We start from the raw sequence: 15,530 nt of genomic DNA, 5'->3' as shown, positions 1-15,530 counted from the left end.
TCTAACAGTTCCTCCTATAACACCTTTACCTTTTCAAAGTTAAAAGTTGATAGAAAAAATGCTCCTACTTCATATCAATGGTCCCTTGGGTGTTTCGCTCTTTTCATTTTTTTAACCCATCATGATTATCACCACGATATGGTTAATGGATTTTTTTCACAAGCCAGGACAGCCAACAGAAAGAGTGAAGACAACTGTATTATTGGTTTCGACTTTATTCATGAAGTCTGTCCAAGTACATCAAATGCTGATGCCTTGGAAGTTTAATGACATGTAGCCAGTAACGTCTTTTGAAAAATAGAGGAATGTTCAGACACAAGCTTACTCCCTTGCTTCAATGCATCAGCTACACACAAGATGAGCAATACATATTTAGGAATCGTATTTTATGAGTTTAAGAAAAGAAGGGGAAAAAAGGTGTTTTTCTTGCTTTTACTTTCCTTCCACTCCTCCATCAGCTTAACAGATCTTCCACTTCACTTCTAATCACCTAAATGCAAAGGTAGGCTACCCAGGAAGTCTATATTGGATGAGAATTATATAGCATGCTTTGATTTTGATTTTAATTATACTAAATCCTGCGCTCCACAGGGAAAGAAACTTAATTCTAAAGGTGTTTCCATCAGCATTCTATCCATTAGTAGAATGGTTCTGAATTATTTTATGACATCTACTTTTTCAAAGCAACCCCTAATTTGGGGAGCATAATGGAAGAGAGGCATTACAAAGGCACTTTGCCACATTTATTTCTTCAGAAATAAATAAAAGTTGCCTTTCTCTTTGTACCTGAGCTTAGAGGCTATCCACTTCCTGCTCGAAAAGGAGACCCAGCATAGCAATTTGGCCTACTTCAGAAAATTTAGCCTGAGTAAAATTACATAGATAACACTCTTAACAAGCAGCATGGTTACCACAAGATGCTTTTAGCAATTACTGATTGTCATCAAAAAGGCATATTTAAAGTATTATATCTAGTGTCATCTCCCCATCGCCTTTCTCTTTTTGTTAAAATTTGAATTTTGTTTCAATTCCCAATATAGAAAAGTTATATCCTTCAAAACCACTTTTTTCAATGGCTGAATTCTTTCCCCAAAACCAATTTTTGAGTCTATACACAAACACGCAGGTAGCCCTCAATTTACAGCCATTTATTTAGTGCCTGTTCAAAGTCACAGGGCACTGAAAAAAGGGACTTATGACAGTTTTTCATATTGATGACCACTGCAACATTTTCATAGTCACGTGACCAAAATTCAGATTCAGACATTTGCCAACAGACTCATATTTATGATGGTTGCGATGTCCTGGGGTGACGTAATCATCTTTTGCGACCTTCTGAGAAGCAAAGTTAATGGGAAAGTCAGATTTATGTAACAACCGTGTTACCAACAAATGCAGTAATTCACTTAACAATTGTGGCAAGAAAGATTAGAAAATGGGGCAAAAGTTAACAACTGTCTTGCTTAGCAACAGAAGTTTTGGACTCAATTGTGATTTTAAGTCGAAGATTGCCTGTATACTCACATACTCACCCACATAATAGCAATAGCACTTAGACTTATATATCGCTTCACAGTGCTTTATAGTCCTCTCTAAGAGGTTTATATTCAGCATATTGGCCCCAACAATCTGTGTCCTCATTTTACCCACCTCGGAAGGATGGAAGGCTGAGTCAACCTTGAGCCTGGTGAGATTCGATCTGCCAAATTGCAGTCAGCTGGCAGTCAGCAGAAGTAGCCTGCAGTACTGCACTCCAACCACTGCACCACCGGGGCTCAAAATTGCCCATTGGATACCTTCTTGGTGGGGTGGGAAGTGACAATTCATAGACTTTACTATTTATATAGAATGGGACATTGTAATTATAATACTTCTCACACGTTGGCCCCAGATTGCCGCATCTTACATTTTGCTTCAATTTTTTCAGAAGATGCAATTGAAAATGTTCAACAGCATATTCTGGGAAATTCTTTTCTCTGTCTAACGTTCTATTTTGAGAAATTGGAAAACACTCGCCTTTACTGGCAAGATAATCCACTTGGTCTCTACAAAAAGATAGTTTTATAAGGGCTGGGAAAAACATCCTTGACTCAAACCGTACGAAAGCAAGTGAATGACAGGCACGCTTTACCGCAGTCAAGAGCAGTTTTATGGACAAGTTGTAAATGTCAGACTACACCTTTTTTAATAATGGAAAAGACACTGTAATACTGTTTTCTTGTAACCAAGACAGAAAATCATTTGGTAAAAGTAAAAAAACATTTATTGGGCTTGACATTAAAAAGAAAAAGAAAAGAAAAATTATCATGAAGCAGAGATACTACTGCACTCCAAATGCAAAGTCTAAAACAGGGGTGTCCAACCTTGGTAACGTTAAGCCTGGAGGACTTCAACTCCCAGAATTCCCCAGCTGGCTGGGGAATTCTGGGAGTTGATGTCCTCCAGGCTTAACGTTACCAAGGTTGGACACCCCTGGTCTAAAAGGTTAGGTTAAGAAACTTTTGGTTCAAAAGCAGATGTGGCAGGTACATAATTTAAGAGCTTGTGAAAGAGAAACTTCTGTAGCATATTTTTTTCACGCTTCATCTCTTCTGTTAAACATAAAAGGGGGCCCACGGTGGAAAAAGGGAAGCTGAAAGCATCAATCATTCTTGTGCCCATGCGAATGCTTCTGTTGTTACCCCAGATTATACTACATAAGCAGGAGTAAATCACCAACCCCTTAAAATCTTAGTGCACAACCCTTTGTGTATTAAAGAAGTACTAAAACTTCTTCATCCATTCCAAAGAGCTTGACCTTCTCTGGCAACTTATTTGTGCTAGAATTCCAAATTTGATTACATGTTATTTTTTTTCCAAATATTGTATACGATATAAATATATGTCAAACAAAAATATACACAAGCAAATGAGAACTACGCAACGGCACCCAGGTGGTAGCATGTACAGATAGTTCTCGACTTATGACCACAATGGAGCCCCAAATTTCTGTTGCTAAGTAAGACCGTTGTTAAGTGAGCTTTTTACCCCCCTTCTTTCTTGCCACGGTTAAATTAATCATTGCAGCTGTTGTTAGTAACATGGTAGTTAGATTAATCTGGATTCCCCTTTGATTTTGTTTTGTCAGTAGGTTGCAAAAGTGATCACATGGCCCCAGACTACTGCAACGGACATAAAGGTGAGTCAGTTGCCAAGCGTCTTTATTCTGATCATGAGACCATCGGATTGCCGCAACAGTCATGAGGGTGAAAAATAGTTGTAAGTCACTATGTTCAGGGCCGTTGTAATTTTGAACAGTCACTAAATGAACTGCGGTAAGTTGAGGACTACCTGTACTGTACCTTTAGAAAGCCACTTGGAAGATGCCAGCAGAAGAAATGCTGAGACGAAAACAACTTTTAAGGATAACTTCGTAACGAAAGCTTTAACTGCATCTTATCGTCAGTAAAATCAGCAACAAGGCGAGATGGGAAGTGATCCCACTTCATTCTCACTGAGAGTTGATCAGTTCAATCCTAAAATGTCCAGTGGGCTATTTTTTTCCATTTGGTGTGCAGTTGAAGCCAGTAAATGAGTACACCGTGATGATCATGCCATACTTGAATGTTCCACTCCGACAGCATTGAAATTTACTGAACACTTTGCCAGATGAAGGGACACAAACACTTTACCCTCAAAATGTAGGTTGAGAGCTATAAATAGAAGAAAGGCCTCAACATATGAATTAACTCGAAAGGGCTAAAACAGCCTTAGAGTCTTATTGCTATGTTGACTCTCTCGTTCTGAAACTTCTCATCTGTTATGGCAGGGTGGGCAAACTACGGCCCGCGGGACACATCCGGCCCGTTGGTCATTTTAATACGGCCCGCCTCTGAAAAAAAAATATTCCCCTCTGAAAAAAAAATTGGGGCCGGCCAAAAGAGACCCGGCGCGCGCCAAAATCGCACACACAACACGGAGCTGGGCAGCCGCTTCCCTGGTAGCGGGGCCAAGGCCACCGCCCGGGAACGCCACTGCTTTCCTCGCCAGGGCTGGGCGGTGGCGTGTTGCCCTGCGCCGCGTGGCCCCCGCCTGGCAGCGTGCTTCTCAGCTGGTCTCCTCCTCCTCGGCCATACAGAACAAACAGGCAGAGAAGGAGGAGACCAGCCCGCTGGTTGGGGAAGCTTTCTGCGCCCGAAAGAGGCAGCTACTAATCTCCGGCTTTGCTCCGCTTCTTCAATGGTCCGGCACCACCCTGTTCTTCTTGTGCTGCGAAGAGGCTAATGATCTCGGCTCCGCTCTGCTTCTCCAACATCCGGCGCCACCCTGTTCTGTGTCAGGCCCAGCAAGTCCGAGCAGCCGGCGCACAGAACAGGGCAGCGCTGGATGTTGGAGAAGCAGAGTGGAGCCGAGATCATTAGCCGCCTTCTTCAGCACAAGAAGCCTCCCAACTGGCCAGGTGCTCTCCTCCTTCTCTACCTCCTTCTCTGCCTCTCCCCTCTTGCTCCTCACAGTTGCCCTGAGCTGGTGCGGTTCTTTACTTGGGCAGCCAGACGCCCGCAGCAGCGCCCGCAGCAGCAACAGGCAGTTCTGCCGGGCTCTGCTCAGGTGTCCAGCTGGGGCTGTCAGGAGTTGCTACTGCCGGCGCAGCTCGCGCGGCTCCAGTCCCGCGTTGCCTTGGGAAGGGAAAGGCAAAACCAGGAGCCGCTGAGCCTGAACCTCCGGTGCCGCTGCTGCTGTTGCAAAGCACCGCCGCGGCTCTTCCTTTTTGCCTTTCCTTCCCGAGGCAACGTGGGACTGGAGCCGTGCCGGCAGTAGCAACTCCTGACTCAGGGGCCTCCGAGGGGAGGAAGGAGGAGAAGAAGGGGGGAAGGGGGGCGATTCCCAAAAAATCTTGTGCTGACCCGGCCCGTCTGTCAAATTTTAAAAGTGAATGCGGCCCCCCGAGCCAAAAAGTTTGCCCACCCCTGTGTTATGGTCTTGGATATATCTAAGGATGACACTGGGATATGATCTGCTTTTAATCTATTTATAAAGCTACCAAAATAAAATTTGATGTGCAAAAATGTATTTATATCATTAACCTAAGTCAGGTTTAGGTTTAGCCATGCCTTTTTGGCAATGTCATAAAGAACACATGGAAAGCTTCTGCTGGATGCTTTTAATACAACCAGAGCTTCCAAAATTGTAGTTGTAGATAAAAGGCTATAATTCTGTGGTTTTTGCTGAACTGGAAATATACCTCTCCCTGATAAGTGTATATGTAAACAGCTTTACAAATTGTAGTGAATAATTTTGGATTAAAATTGCCCATAACATTATTTTGCTTAAAAAAGTAAATTTGAGCCAATCCACATATATCAACCATTGTCCCACATAGATTCTCTCTTTCATATTGCTCCCCTTTCATCAGAATCAGTAAATGAATGGATGGATGGATGAAAAATAAATACATAAGGGGGAGCCCCGAGACCAGTATAGCGATAGGTAGCTAAAAGCTAGCTTGAATTGAGAAAGGAAGAGAGAAAAATGGACACATGGGTGCACACATAGAATCATGCTGAAGTGGTTAGAATGCAGTATTGCAGGCTGACTCTGCTCACTTCGAGGAGATCGATCCTGACCAGCTCAAGATTGATTCAGCCTTCCATCCTTCCGAGGTTGTTAAAATGAGGACCCAGGTTGTTGGGGGCAATATGCCCCCCCATATTCCGTAAACCTCTTAAAGAGCACTAGGAAGCAGTACATAAGTCTAGGTGCTATTGCTCTCTAAGACTAAATATCTTTTCTTGGGATTATGTTACAGCATGGAGGGCAATCATGTGATCCTGGGAAAAACTGCAGCTACTTTAAGGAGTTTCTGGCAGCTGCCGTGTGAGTGTCCAACACTCTTCGAAGCCTTTTGTTGTCTTTGAAATCTGATGCAACATACAACTATTAAATATGAATAATCTTCAAATACTTTCATGCTCTTCAGCACTGATATTTGTAAGTGTTTATACTTCACATCCATTTGTTTCTGGGTTTTTTTTAACAGCAACATTTGTTCTTTTCAGCTGATGTAAGTTAATTGCATATACCTACCCCATTCATGCCTGGGAAGGAATCTTGTGTTTTTATAGGCTGAATAAAGAACTAAGAGTTTTTTGGGGTCCTTGATGCACTCTGAGCTTTGTTGTTTTCCTGCAAGCACCAAGGACCCCACAGTTCAACTCTGAAATACAAATATTCTCTTCCATTGATACTAAGAAGTTTTTCTTCCCCCTAACAGTCATTTGTTGAACAAGTCAGAATGGTATGGCTCACATGCCACCCTAAGTTAACAACCAAACACACTGTGGTTTACTGCCACATGCAAAGCAGGTCACTACAGCTGTACTATAGGAAGAAAGATATATTAATGGAAACCATATGCTGAAACCGTATCTGGCACTAACATCTACAAAGTTGCCAAACAATTCACTTCATATAATCACACAATGTTTTTTGTTTAATAAACTCATTCAGGAAAAAAAACCTATGGAATGGGAAATACCTTTTAATATACATCATATGTTCTTAGAGTAAGTTGAAAAAGCAATAACATCTGTTTGCTGGTTTCATACTGTAGAACACAAAAGAAGGAAAAACTAGAAAAAAAATCTTTTCTTACAAGTTACTTATGTTTAATGCTTAAAAGTTTGAACGCACAAACAATAACCTACCATTATAGAAGTACTTGTAGTCAATACAATGCATTAGACCTATGTACAATGACACAGTTTAGTATCAAAATCTTTCTACACTGTAGAGTAATTACGAAATGACATCAAACACTGAGCACTTAACACATTATTATTATTAATATTATTATTTGCTACCACATTTGGAACTTCAATGAACAGTCCATTTTAACTTGCAGCATTAACCCATTTCTAGTATGAAATTAAGTAATTTTCTACTTACACAATAAAGGTTTATCTACACAGTTCTTTTGATTTTGATCCATAGCAGCAAAGGCACTGTACATCAGCAGATCCACAGACTTAAAAGGTTTTTTTTTTAAAGCATTCAAAAGGAATATGTCACAGGTCATAGTTTAACAGCAACAACAACAACATAAAAAGATAACACATGGTTTCTGGCACAATGGCTCAGCCTGCGTCCATTTCAGAGACGTTCAACTAAGACTTGGATAGAACTGGTGGTAAAGGAAGCAAGTCCTTCTCTGAGTGAAAAATCCATTTTGTTCTGCACTTCAGAATGAGTGCTTTCCTAAATTCTAACTCTGAGGTCCTCACTTTTATAGTTTGTATTCGTGTCAGAATCCATTCCTTTCTCAGTGCCATCTCCAATGAATGTATCAAATATTTTTTTCTGTAATCTTTAGAACTGCAAAATTGCCCAAAGGCGTGTATCTTTCTTTTCAAAGAAATGTAGCAAAAACATCCAGAAAGAATGAAGATGATCTTTGAGACACATTATTGTACTTCTCTCTGAAATACACAAAATAAAAGTGGTATTAAAAATTCTGACCAATGCACTCTACTTAAACGTCTCAAAGTATAGACATTATATACTCCACAGGGGATTGACAAAACACTGTCAAATGGCTGCTTAAAATAACTTGTTAAGAGTATAGTTGGCTTTGGCATGTATTTTCACAATTTCTTGTATTTAGTTTTCCCTTAGAAATATGAACTTACAGAATTTACTCAAAATATGGAGGCCACAAAAACATGCACGAACCTCAAAACAATATTATTATTTTTTAAGCAGGACTTAAGGACATGCTCATTGGAAACAGAAACTGATATTATTTGAATTACCAAAATGATTTGTAAAACATCGTAAGAATATAGTTAGGATACTAAGCTACCAGAGAAAACATGAGTGACTGACAACTCAGGCTAAAATAACAAGAAAGTGGTCTTATTAAATAAAACTTGCAGATGAATAGAGGCTATAGTACATGGGTGTCAAACTCGCTGCGTAACACTGCCATCACATGATGTTTCATGACATTGTTCCCATTCACAGAGCTTGGGCGGGCGTGCCCTGTGCATGATGCATCTGGCCCCTTGGGCTGCCAGTTTGACACCCCTGCTATAGAACATGGTAAACTAGGATTTCACTCTCTTCTAATTTTTGATGGATAAATATTTTGCAAGAAAGAGAAAGAGAGAATACAATGTAGTGTAGATTGATCCAATTTATAGATTTGTTGTCCATTATTGCTTGCTTTCAGACATAAACTTCAATTACAGTTCGGTTAATTGTAAATATGGCAATCTTCCCTGACCTGAGTTTCCTCCAGATGTGTAAACTTCAGGATAAAGCAGTGGCTGGGAATTTGGGAAGTTGAAAGTCAACTCAACTGGATAGTGTCCAAGTTGCATAAGACTCTGCTCTGGGAATAAACCTGGCTAAGCCTTGGGTTTACAAGCTTCCCCTTTCGTTTTATTCTCGAGCAACTTCAAGGAGATCAAAAATCATTCTTGATCATTGGCTGTATTGGTTCACATCCAAAACAGCTGAATAGCTTGAAGTTGAGGAAAGCTAGTTGAGGAGAAATAAACACAAGACTGTCAACTATGATTTGAAGTATGTTTTTTATATAAATCCCACTCAATATTAACCAGTTTGTCTCAGTAGACATAAGCATCCCTGCTTTATTTATAATGAAAATGAATGCTTTTCATTAGCTGCAATGCACTGCAGAAAAAGCCTGTGGTTTTGGGAAGGTTTATACATGCAACACTTAATAATAGATTAGTGTTCTTTCTGGACAAACCCATAGTCTGGGAGATGGGCCTATCATTACTGACATTTCTGTATCCTTTTCAGATATTATGACCATCCAATAGTGTGATGAGTAATGGATGTTTCATATTTCATATTCCTACAGGCTAATGTGAACTAGGTCATTACCATTTGTAATACTGTATTCTTTTTAAACTACATGACCTAATGAAACTCTTGTCTTAAATAATATTTGCATAACTTATTCAGATATAATTAGCATGCGCACACACACACATTTGCCCTTTATTCCCAACAGTCACACACAACCCAACAATGTAAAGTCATCAAGAACGCAACGCACCTTCAAATCCAAGGCAGACGCTGACCACTTTGTTTAGTCAGTTCCTTGTTAGAAAGATTTCTTTAACAAAATAAATACATTACAGCTATATTACATAATTAAAAGAGTCAGTTCCCTGTTAAGTATGCTTATTCCATCTTCTTCCAAGTAGATAGCTGAAGATTTGGTTTTATATGTTCTTAATGAGTGAGTGCTTGCTATTAAATAGCAAGTCTAGTGGGAAAATTCCACAACCATGTTGAACATTTTCATCCCTCAGATTGGGAAACAAGAAAAATAAAAGTAATATACAGCAAAGTGCTACTAGAAGGAGTAGGGTTTTCATTCAGATTTGTCTCTAATAAATAACTTCGTAGACTGTAGCCTTCTTGTCCCCAGAGCCAGTGACAATGTATTTGTCATCCACAGAGATATCACAGCTAAGCACAGAAGATGACTCTTTGGACTAAAACAAGAAAAAAAAAAGTGTGTGTTAACCATTCTCTGCATAAATCAGATGAAATAGTAAATTAGTTCCTTTTAAGAAATAAAACAGTTACAGGATGGTTCAATTATACATTTCTGCTTCCTGTCTGGTATTATTCTCCAGTCTGTGCATCTTCAAACTTAATTGCAGTTAACTCTCCAGGCTTGAGAGAATAATAAGGTTGTACTTGGCATACATGTACTCTTCTCTAGAGATTAAAATCAACAAAACACACTTGTTACACAGTATTATTTTCTTTCTTGCGGCCTTGAAGAGTTTAAATAAAACAGAAGTGACCTAATGTGTATTCATAACCAATTGGGATAACCAGATGTCTAAAAGCAGCCCACAGAGGAGGCAGTTTGTGATAGAAAATGAATGGTTTGGTTTGCTTAAATACAGTTCAAAGCCTACTTTTAGCTGCAGAAAAACTTGGAACCTAGCTTGAATTCAGGCTTAGCAGGGGGAATAATTAGGCCTCAGTGATCCTGTCAGCCAATTGTGGTTTTGCTGCCTGATTGTGGGAAACAGGCCTCAAACCAAATAGAGGCGTGGCATAAGAAAAATGCAAAAGGCAGACCGAGTGGGGTGAAAGGAAGGCTCAAGAAGGCCAGACTCCAGAGTGGCAAAACAAGATCCTTGGGATCAGGAAAACAGATCTTTGGGATCAAGAAAACAGTGGGAAATATGCCCACACGTGCTTCCGAGACAAATGATTGAAGTCTCCATACTTGGTTTCAGAGTATTACTCAAAGCCACCAAAAGCACCTTTAAATTCTCCCTAATGAGTCATATGCCTTTTTTCTCTTTCATTGTTTCTACTGTTTTGTTCAATAGTGCCCGGATTTCTCCTATTATAGCATTTATCCTTGCGGTTATCATACTGTTGTTATTGTGTGTACACAGACACGTGCCATGCCCACCACAAAAAATTCTGATTGCTACAAAGATTCCACTTTGTAATAGGCGCGGAAGAAAAACCACAGTTATTACTCTTTAATAGCAATTTCAGCCATGGGGCTGGAAATGGATTCAGCATAAAATGAAAAGCTTAAAAACAGCAAGGCTTTCAAATGTTATATCATGTTCTCAAAGGATGAATACTGCAACATTGCTGAGAGCAGATTTGGTCAACCAATGTGCTTTGTAAAATCTTACCACTGACAGAGTTTATACAGTACGTGCAATTATTATCTGACATAAGCTAAAATCAAATGAAGCACTTAAAACTCATGATATCAGTCCATCTCTGGGATTTGCCCAGAGAATATTCATATGATTTTCCTCCAATTCTCCTTCCCGAACTGCTTTATGCTGGATTGTTAGGTCTACATCGGGAGGTGTCCAACCTTGGCAATTTTAAGTCCTGTGGACTTCAACTCTCAGAATTCTCCAGCTAGCATTGGTTGGCTGGGGAATTCTGGGAGTTGAAGTCCACAGGTCTTAAAGTTGACATGGGTCTACATGGTTTGGGGCTGAAGGGAGAGGGACGGTAATGATTTTTACCTGAAATATACTGGCTCCATAAGGTGTCCTCCATGCATTCAGAAGATTATCCTTTCCAGTGCTTACAAACCACTTTCCTGAAAACAGATTTTATATTATAATTAGAGGAAATGGATTAATTCTACATCAGCAAAGCTCCACTTCTAATCTCCCTGTCTCCATTTGTGTTTTCTTCTGATCAAAGCAATACCATTGCATCAAACATTCAGTCACACATGCAAAATTAAACAGTATTTTTCCTTTTCTGTATCTACTAGATATATGTTTAGCAAATAGACGATAAAGCCAGCATTTACTAAATTGCTTACCACAATGGGCAAATTTAAGGGATAACACACAACTCTCGTGAAGATGGAGCTGATACTTGTCTGGTTTTGTGACATGCAACACTTCAACATTGCTGTTCTCCATCCCTACTGCCAACCATTCTCCAGTAGGGCAATAGCCCAGTGAAAAGATCTGAAATTATAAATGCACACAGATTATGACTTAGATATCTGGTGACACAATTGTTGTTCTTTGAAAGACAAAAACCAAAATAAAAGAAAAACTGTCGATGTTTTTTTTTTTCAAAAGATGGTATTATTACAGTAGATCAAGATAATAAGTTCCTGTAACTAAAACCCAATTCATGCTGGGTGATATATATTAAATTCTATTACTCAGATGGACTGATGCAATATTCTCAAATAAATTATCTTGGAGTAAGTTCTACAGAAAGGATGAGGATTATCTAGAACAGTGGTGTCCAACCTTAACAACGTTAAGACTTTTGGACTTCAACTCCCAGAATTCCCCAGCCAGCATGACTGGCTTGAGAATTCTGGGAGCTGAAATCCATAATTCTTAAGGTTGCTAAGGTTGGACATCTCTTATCAAGTGGACTCATTCAGTCTGACAGCTTGTGAATAAGAACAACCTCTTGGAAATCAAGAAAGAACTGTTATCTACACAAATCTACAATGTTAAAAATACTTCTTTTCATGGCCTAATCCAGGGGTGTCCAACCTTGGCAACTTTAAGACTTGTGGACTTCAACTCCCAGAATTCCTCAGCCAGCTTTCCACAAGTCTTAAAGTTGCCAAGGTTGGACACCCCTGGCCCAATCTATTTAAAAAATCCAGAAAGCAAAACTGAAGAGAACAGTGACTTCCATATGTCATGAGTTCTGTAGAAGAGTACCTGAGATGTGAAGTCGTGCTGCTGCAGTTGCCTCCCTTCCCTCAGGTCCCAGGATCTCACAGTATTGTCCAAGCCTCCCGTCCAGAGCTTAGTGCCATCATTAGAAATGTCAATGCAGCTGGCTCCATCTGTGTGGCCCTGGAATTGCCTAAAGATGCCAAGTCGGGGGACAATCACTTTGGAAAACTTTCTTCTGCTAATATTATTGCAAAAGCTTCCATGCTGATTTTAAAGACCTCCCCCAAATAACAGAGAAAACAAAGTAACAGAGATTTCTTAAAGGGGAGAAGGACATCAATTGAATTTTAAAATACTGAAGGCACCTTTTTGAATTCCTGCAACTATTTGAAGTTGTAAGGCAGTGGTGGTATTCTACAAAGTGCACGTTTGGCGTATGTGCACAATTGCAGCCACGCCCACCAAGCCACACCCACCAGTGGTGGGAACTTTTGAATCCCACCACAGTTGCAAGGACACTGAAAAGAGTGACTTACAACCAATCCTTGCACTTATGACTGTCCCCAAAGTCACATAATCAAATTTCAGGCGCTTGGAAACTTAGCATGTATTTCCAATGGTTGCCATATCCCAGGGTCATGTGATTCCACATTTGTAAGCTTCCCAGCTGGCTTCCGATAAGCAAAGTTATGGGGGAAGTCAGATTTGCATCTCAAGCATATGATGTACTTAACAACGGCAGTGATTTATTTAACAGCCATGGCAAAAATTGTTAAATTAGGCACGATTCAATAAGTGCCTAGCTTAGCAATGGAATTCTGGTCCCAAATGTGGTCATAAGTAAAGGACTATCTGTATAGATTAAGACTACAAAGGAAAGGACATTTTCAAAAGTATTAATGCACTTTGTGGTTTGATATTTTTAAAGGCTCTTAGAAAGGATATGTGTTTTATTACACAATAAGGTTAATCTGGCATAGAGCAGCATAGAAATATCAGCAATAAACAAATTAGTAAATAAAGGCTTATATTTGGAGAAGAGTTCTGTATCATAAAAGCCCTCACTTCCGGTTTTTAAATGCTAACTGTTTCAATAAAATAATGCCTCTTACTGAGACATTTTTTTTCTGAAGAGATCTATGTTTTTCAAACAATGTTCCAGTTATGATTTTGGAGCAATATAATCAAATAAAGATATTTAACAGCTCAGTATATACCCAGGACCATGTCTTCTATCTCTGCAAGACCTTTTTAAAAGGTATTTAAAACCAGTTCTTTATTTAAAAACAAAACAAGATTTTTAAGCATTTTCAACCATTGATAAGACAGGTACATCCTTCCTGCATGAGACCAATTGTTACTTCTACCATTTGTTGCCTAGGGCACAACTATCCATACAGAGCCTCCGTGGAGGCTGCCTAACATTGCCTGGTATTCCAGGATCCTAATACAGAATGGGCATCTTGCTACTCAAAGGCACAAAGACACAGAAAGGTTCAAAAGAAGAGGGAGATGGATAGAGTAAGCATTATTTTTCTCTGCTTTCCTTCCACCCAGTTGATCCGATAGGCTCTTTGAGCAGGACTTCAAAGTGATTTTAATACAGAATATCCTCCATTTGGTTATGAGCCGATGACATCTCATGTTTTCACAGAGAATTATTCTTTAGATTCTGCACAGGCTATTCGTTTTCATTTAGTTTTCCTTTCCACTAGAGATAACTGCAAACCAACATATCTCTGTGAATTCCCAGCCTGGGGCTACTCATACTCTTATCTCTATTTAATTAGGTTTATTACCTGCCCTGCCCTCAGATCTCAGGAGCAAATTAAATTCAGACATAACATTTCTTTTCACCCCCTTCTGCCCCCAGGACTCATAATGAGACAAAGAAGAAACAACAAAGGCAAAGATGAATTTTTTTAAAGCAAGAATAAAAACACAAATGACTGGTATACTAGTGACACTCTTTGGCAGGATTCCAAAATCATATCTACATGGTTATTACCATCTGGAAGCATCTATTTTCTATTGCCATCTAGTTTTTCTTTATCCAGTTACAGAGACACCATTTTATTTTAATCTCCTTACAGTATCTACATTTAATTGACATTCTAGAGGATGCCCTGAGGCACCCTACGAAATTAGGAAAATCAACAGAGTCCTGCACGAATCAGAAATCTAGCTCTTCACTGCCAGCTGAGAGACAGGCAGGCAGGCAGAAGACAGACACTCAAGCTCAGCTTAAGGTTGAAAGAGCAGCTAATGGTTTCTGTTGGGAAAACAGCACTTTGCTGATGTATTTCTTCCCATAATGGAATGAAAAGGTTGCAGGCGCACAACATGCCCTGTCACTCTTCCCTGTCTAAAAGATGGAACATCAAAGGTGGGAGAAAGATGTTGAAAGGTAAGGCACATTAAGCAACTGCATAACATGGCAACAGCTCCTTTTACCAATGTTTTTCAATCTGGTTTGATTGACCTACCTGACCAGGGTCTGATTGTGCAGGTCCCATACTGCAATGTTCCCATCGCTACAACAGGAGAAGCACACCTTGGAATCGGGGCTGATTGCTAGTGCATAGCAGGCGGGAGCCGAGGATGTCAACTCTGCTTTTATACGTGGAGTGGGCGCTGCCAGGTCCCAAATGGATAACGTGCTGGCCTCCCCACCAACAATCAGGGTGCGGCCATCGGGGAGCAATCTGCAGGAGCGGATGTAGTTATCTCTGTTCTGTAGACATAGAAAGCACCACCAAGAGATTACTCGGAAGAAAGAAAAGCATAATAAAATGAAGCAGAAATCAATAAAATTACTGTAATTCCCTCTTGGTTTTAATTAGCTTGTGAACAATTTGAATGCAGGGCTAAAAAAATGAATAAATGAAACAATGCTTTGTTTTTCTTTAAGAAACAATAATCATTCTCAGCAAAGAGAATCAGGGTGTGGCCATCGTATTTTATCTTTGTAAAATATGTCCCCACGACTAATAAGTTCAAAACTGTGAATGCCCCAGCAAGGGTGATCTGGTAAATACAGATGGATCTCTTTCACAGAGGTTTCATTCAGCATACATCTACCTGTGTTTCCCTGAAAATAAGACCCTGTCTTATATTTGTTTTTGCCACCAAAAAAGGCACCAGGTCTTTTTTTGGAGGGAGGGGAAAGTTGTCCACTGACTCAGCTCACTTGCGTGTGTCACCTCGCGTCGCCTCTGGCCTCTTTTTCACGATCAGAGGCCTTTAGCAACTTCTTCGTCCAGCAAGACCAGCAAGGCTTTCCTGAAGGCCTCTGCACCTGATAACAGAGCTTCGGATCGATCCAGAGCTCTGTTATCATTTACAGAGGCCTTC

General features: G+C 40.0%; 1 protein-coding gene across 5 annotated transcripts in view; it reads right to left on the bottom strand.

The window, feature by feature from the left end:
* Nucleotides 1-6,622: 6,622 nt before the first annotated feature.
* LOC113416838 (transducin-like enhancer protein 4) overlaps nt 6,623-15,530 on the bottom strand; it is a 159,851-nt gene continuing 150,943 nt past the window's right edge. For all 5 annotated transcript variants that reach the window (XM_026674944.2, XM_087957846.1, XM_026674952.2 and 2 more), the window contains 6 exons: nt 14,663-14,910; nt 12,219-12,366; nt 11,345-11,495; nt 11,037-11,113; nt 9,065-9,509; nt 6,623-7,454 (listed from right to left, as the gene is read on the bottom strand). In XM_026674944.2, coding sequence (XP_026530729.1) covers nt 9,402-9,509; nt 11,037-11,113; nt 11,345-11,495; nt 12,219-12,366; nt 14,663-14,910 — 732 coding nt within the window. In that variant the 3' untranslated portion in view covers nt 6,623-7,454; nt 9,065-9,401. The remainder of the gene's footprint in view (nt 7,455-9,064; nt 9,510-11,036; nt 11,114-11,344; nt 11,496-12,218; nt 12,367-14,662; nt 14,911-15,530) is intronic.

Source organism: Notechis scutatus, chromosome 2 (assembly GCF_049901735.1).
Source record: "Notechis scutatus isolate UNSWTSFEM ecotype Mainland chromosome 2, rNotScu1.2, whole genome shotgun sequence".
Taxonomy (NCBI): Eukaryota; Metazoa; Chordata; class Lepidosauria; order Squamata; family Elapidae; genus Notechis; species Notechis scutatus.
This window is presented reverse-complemented; position numbering and strand designations above follow the sequence as displayed.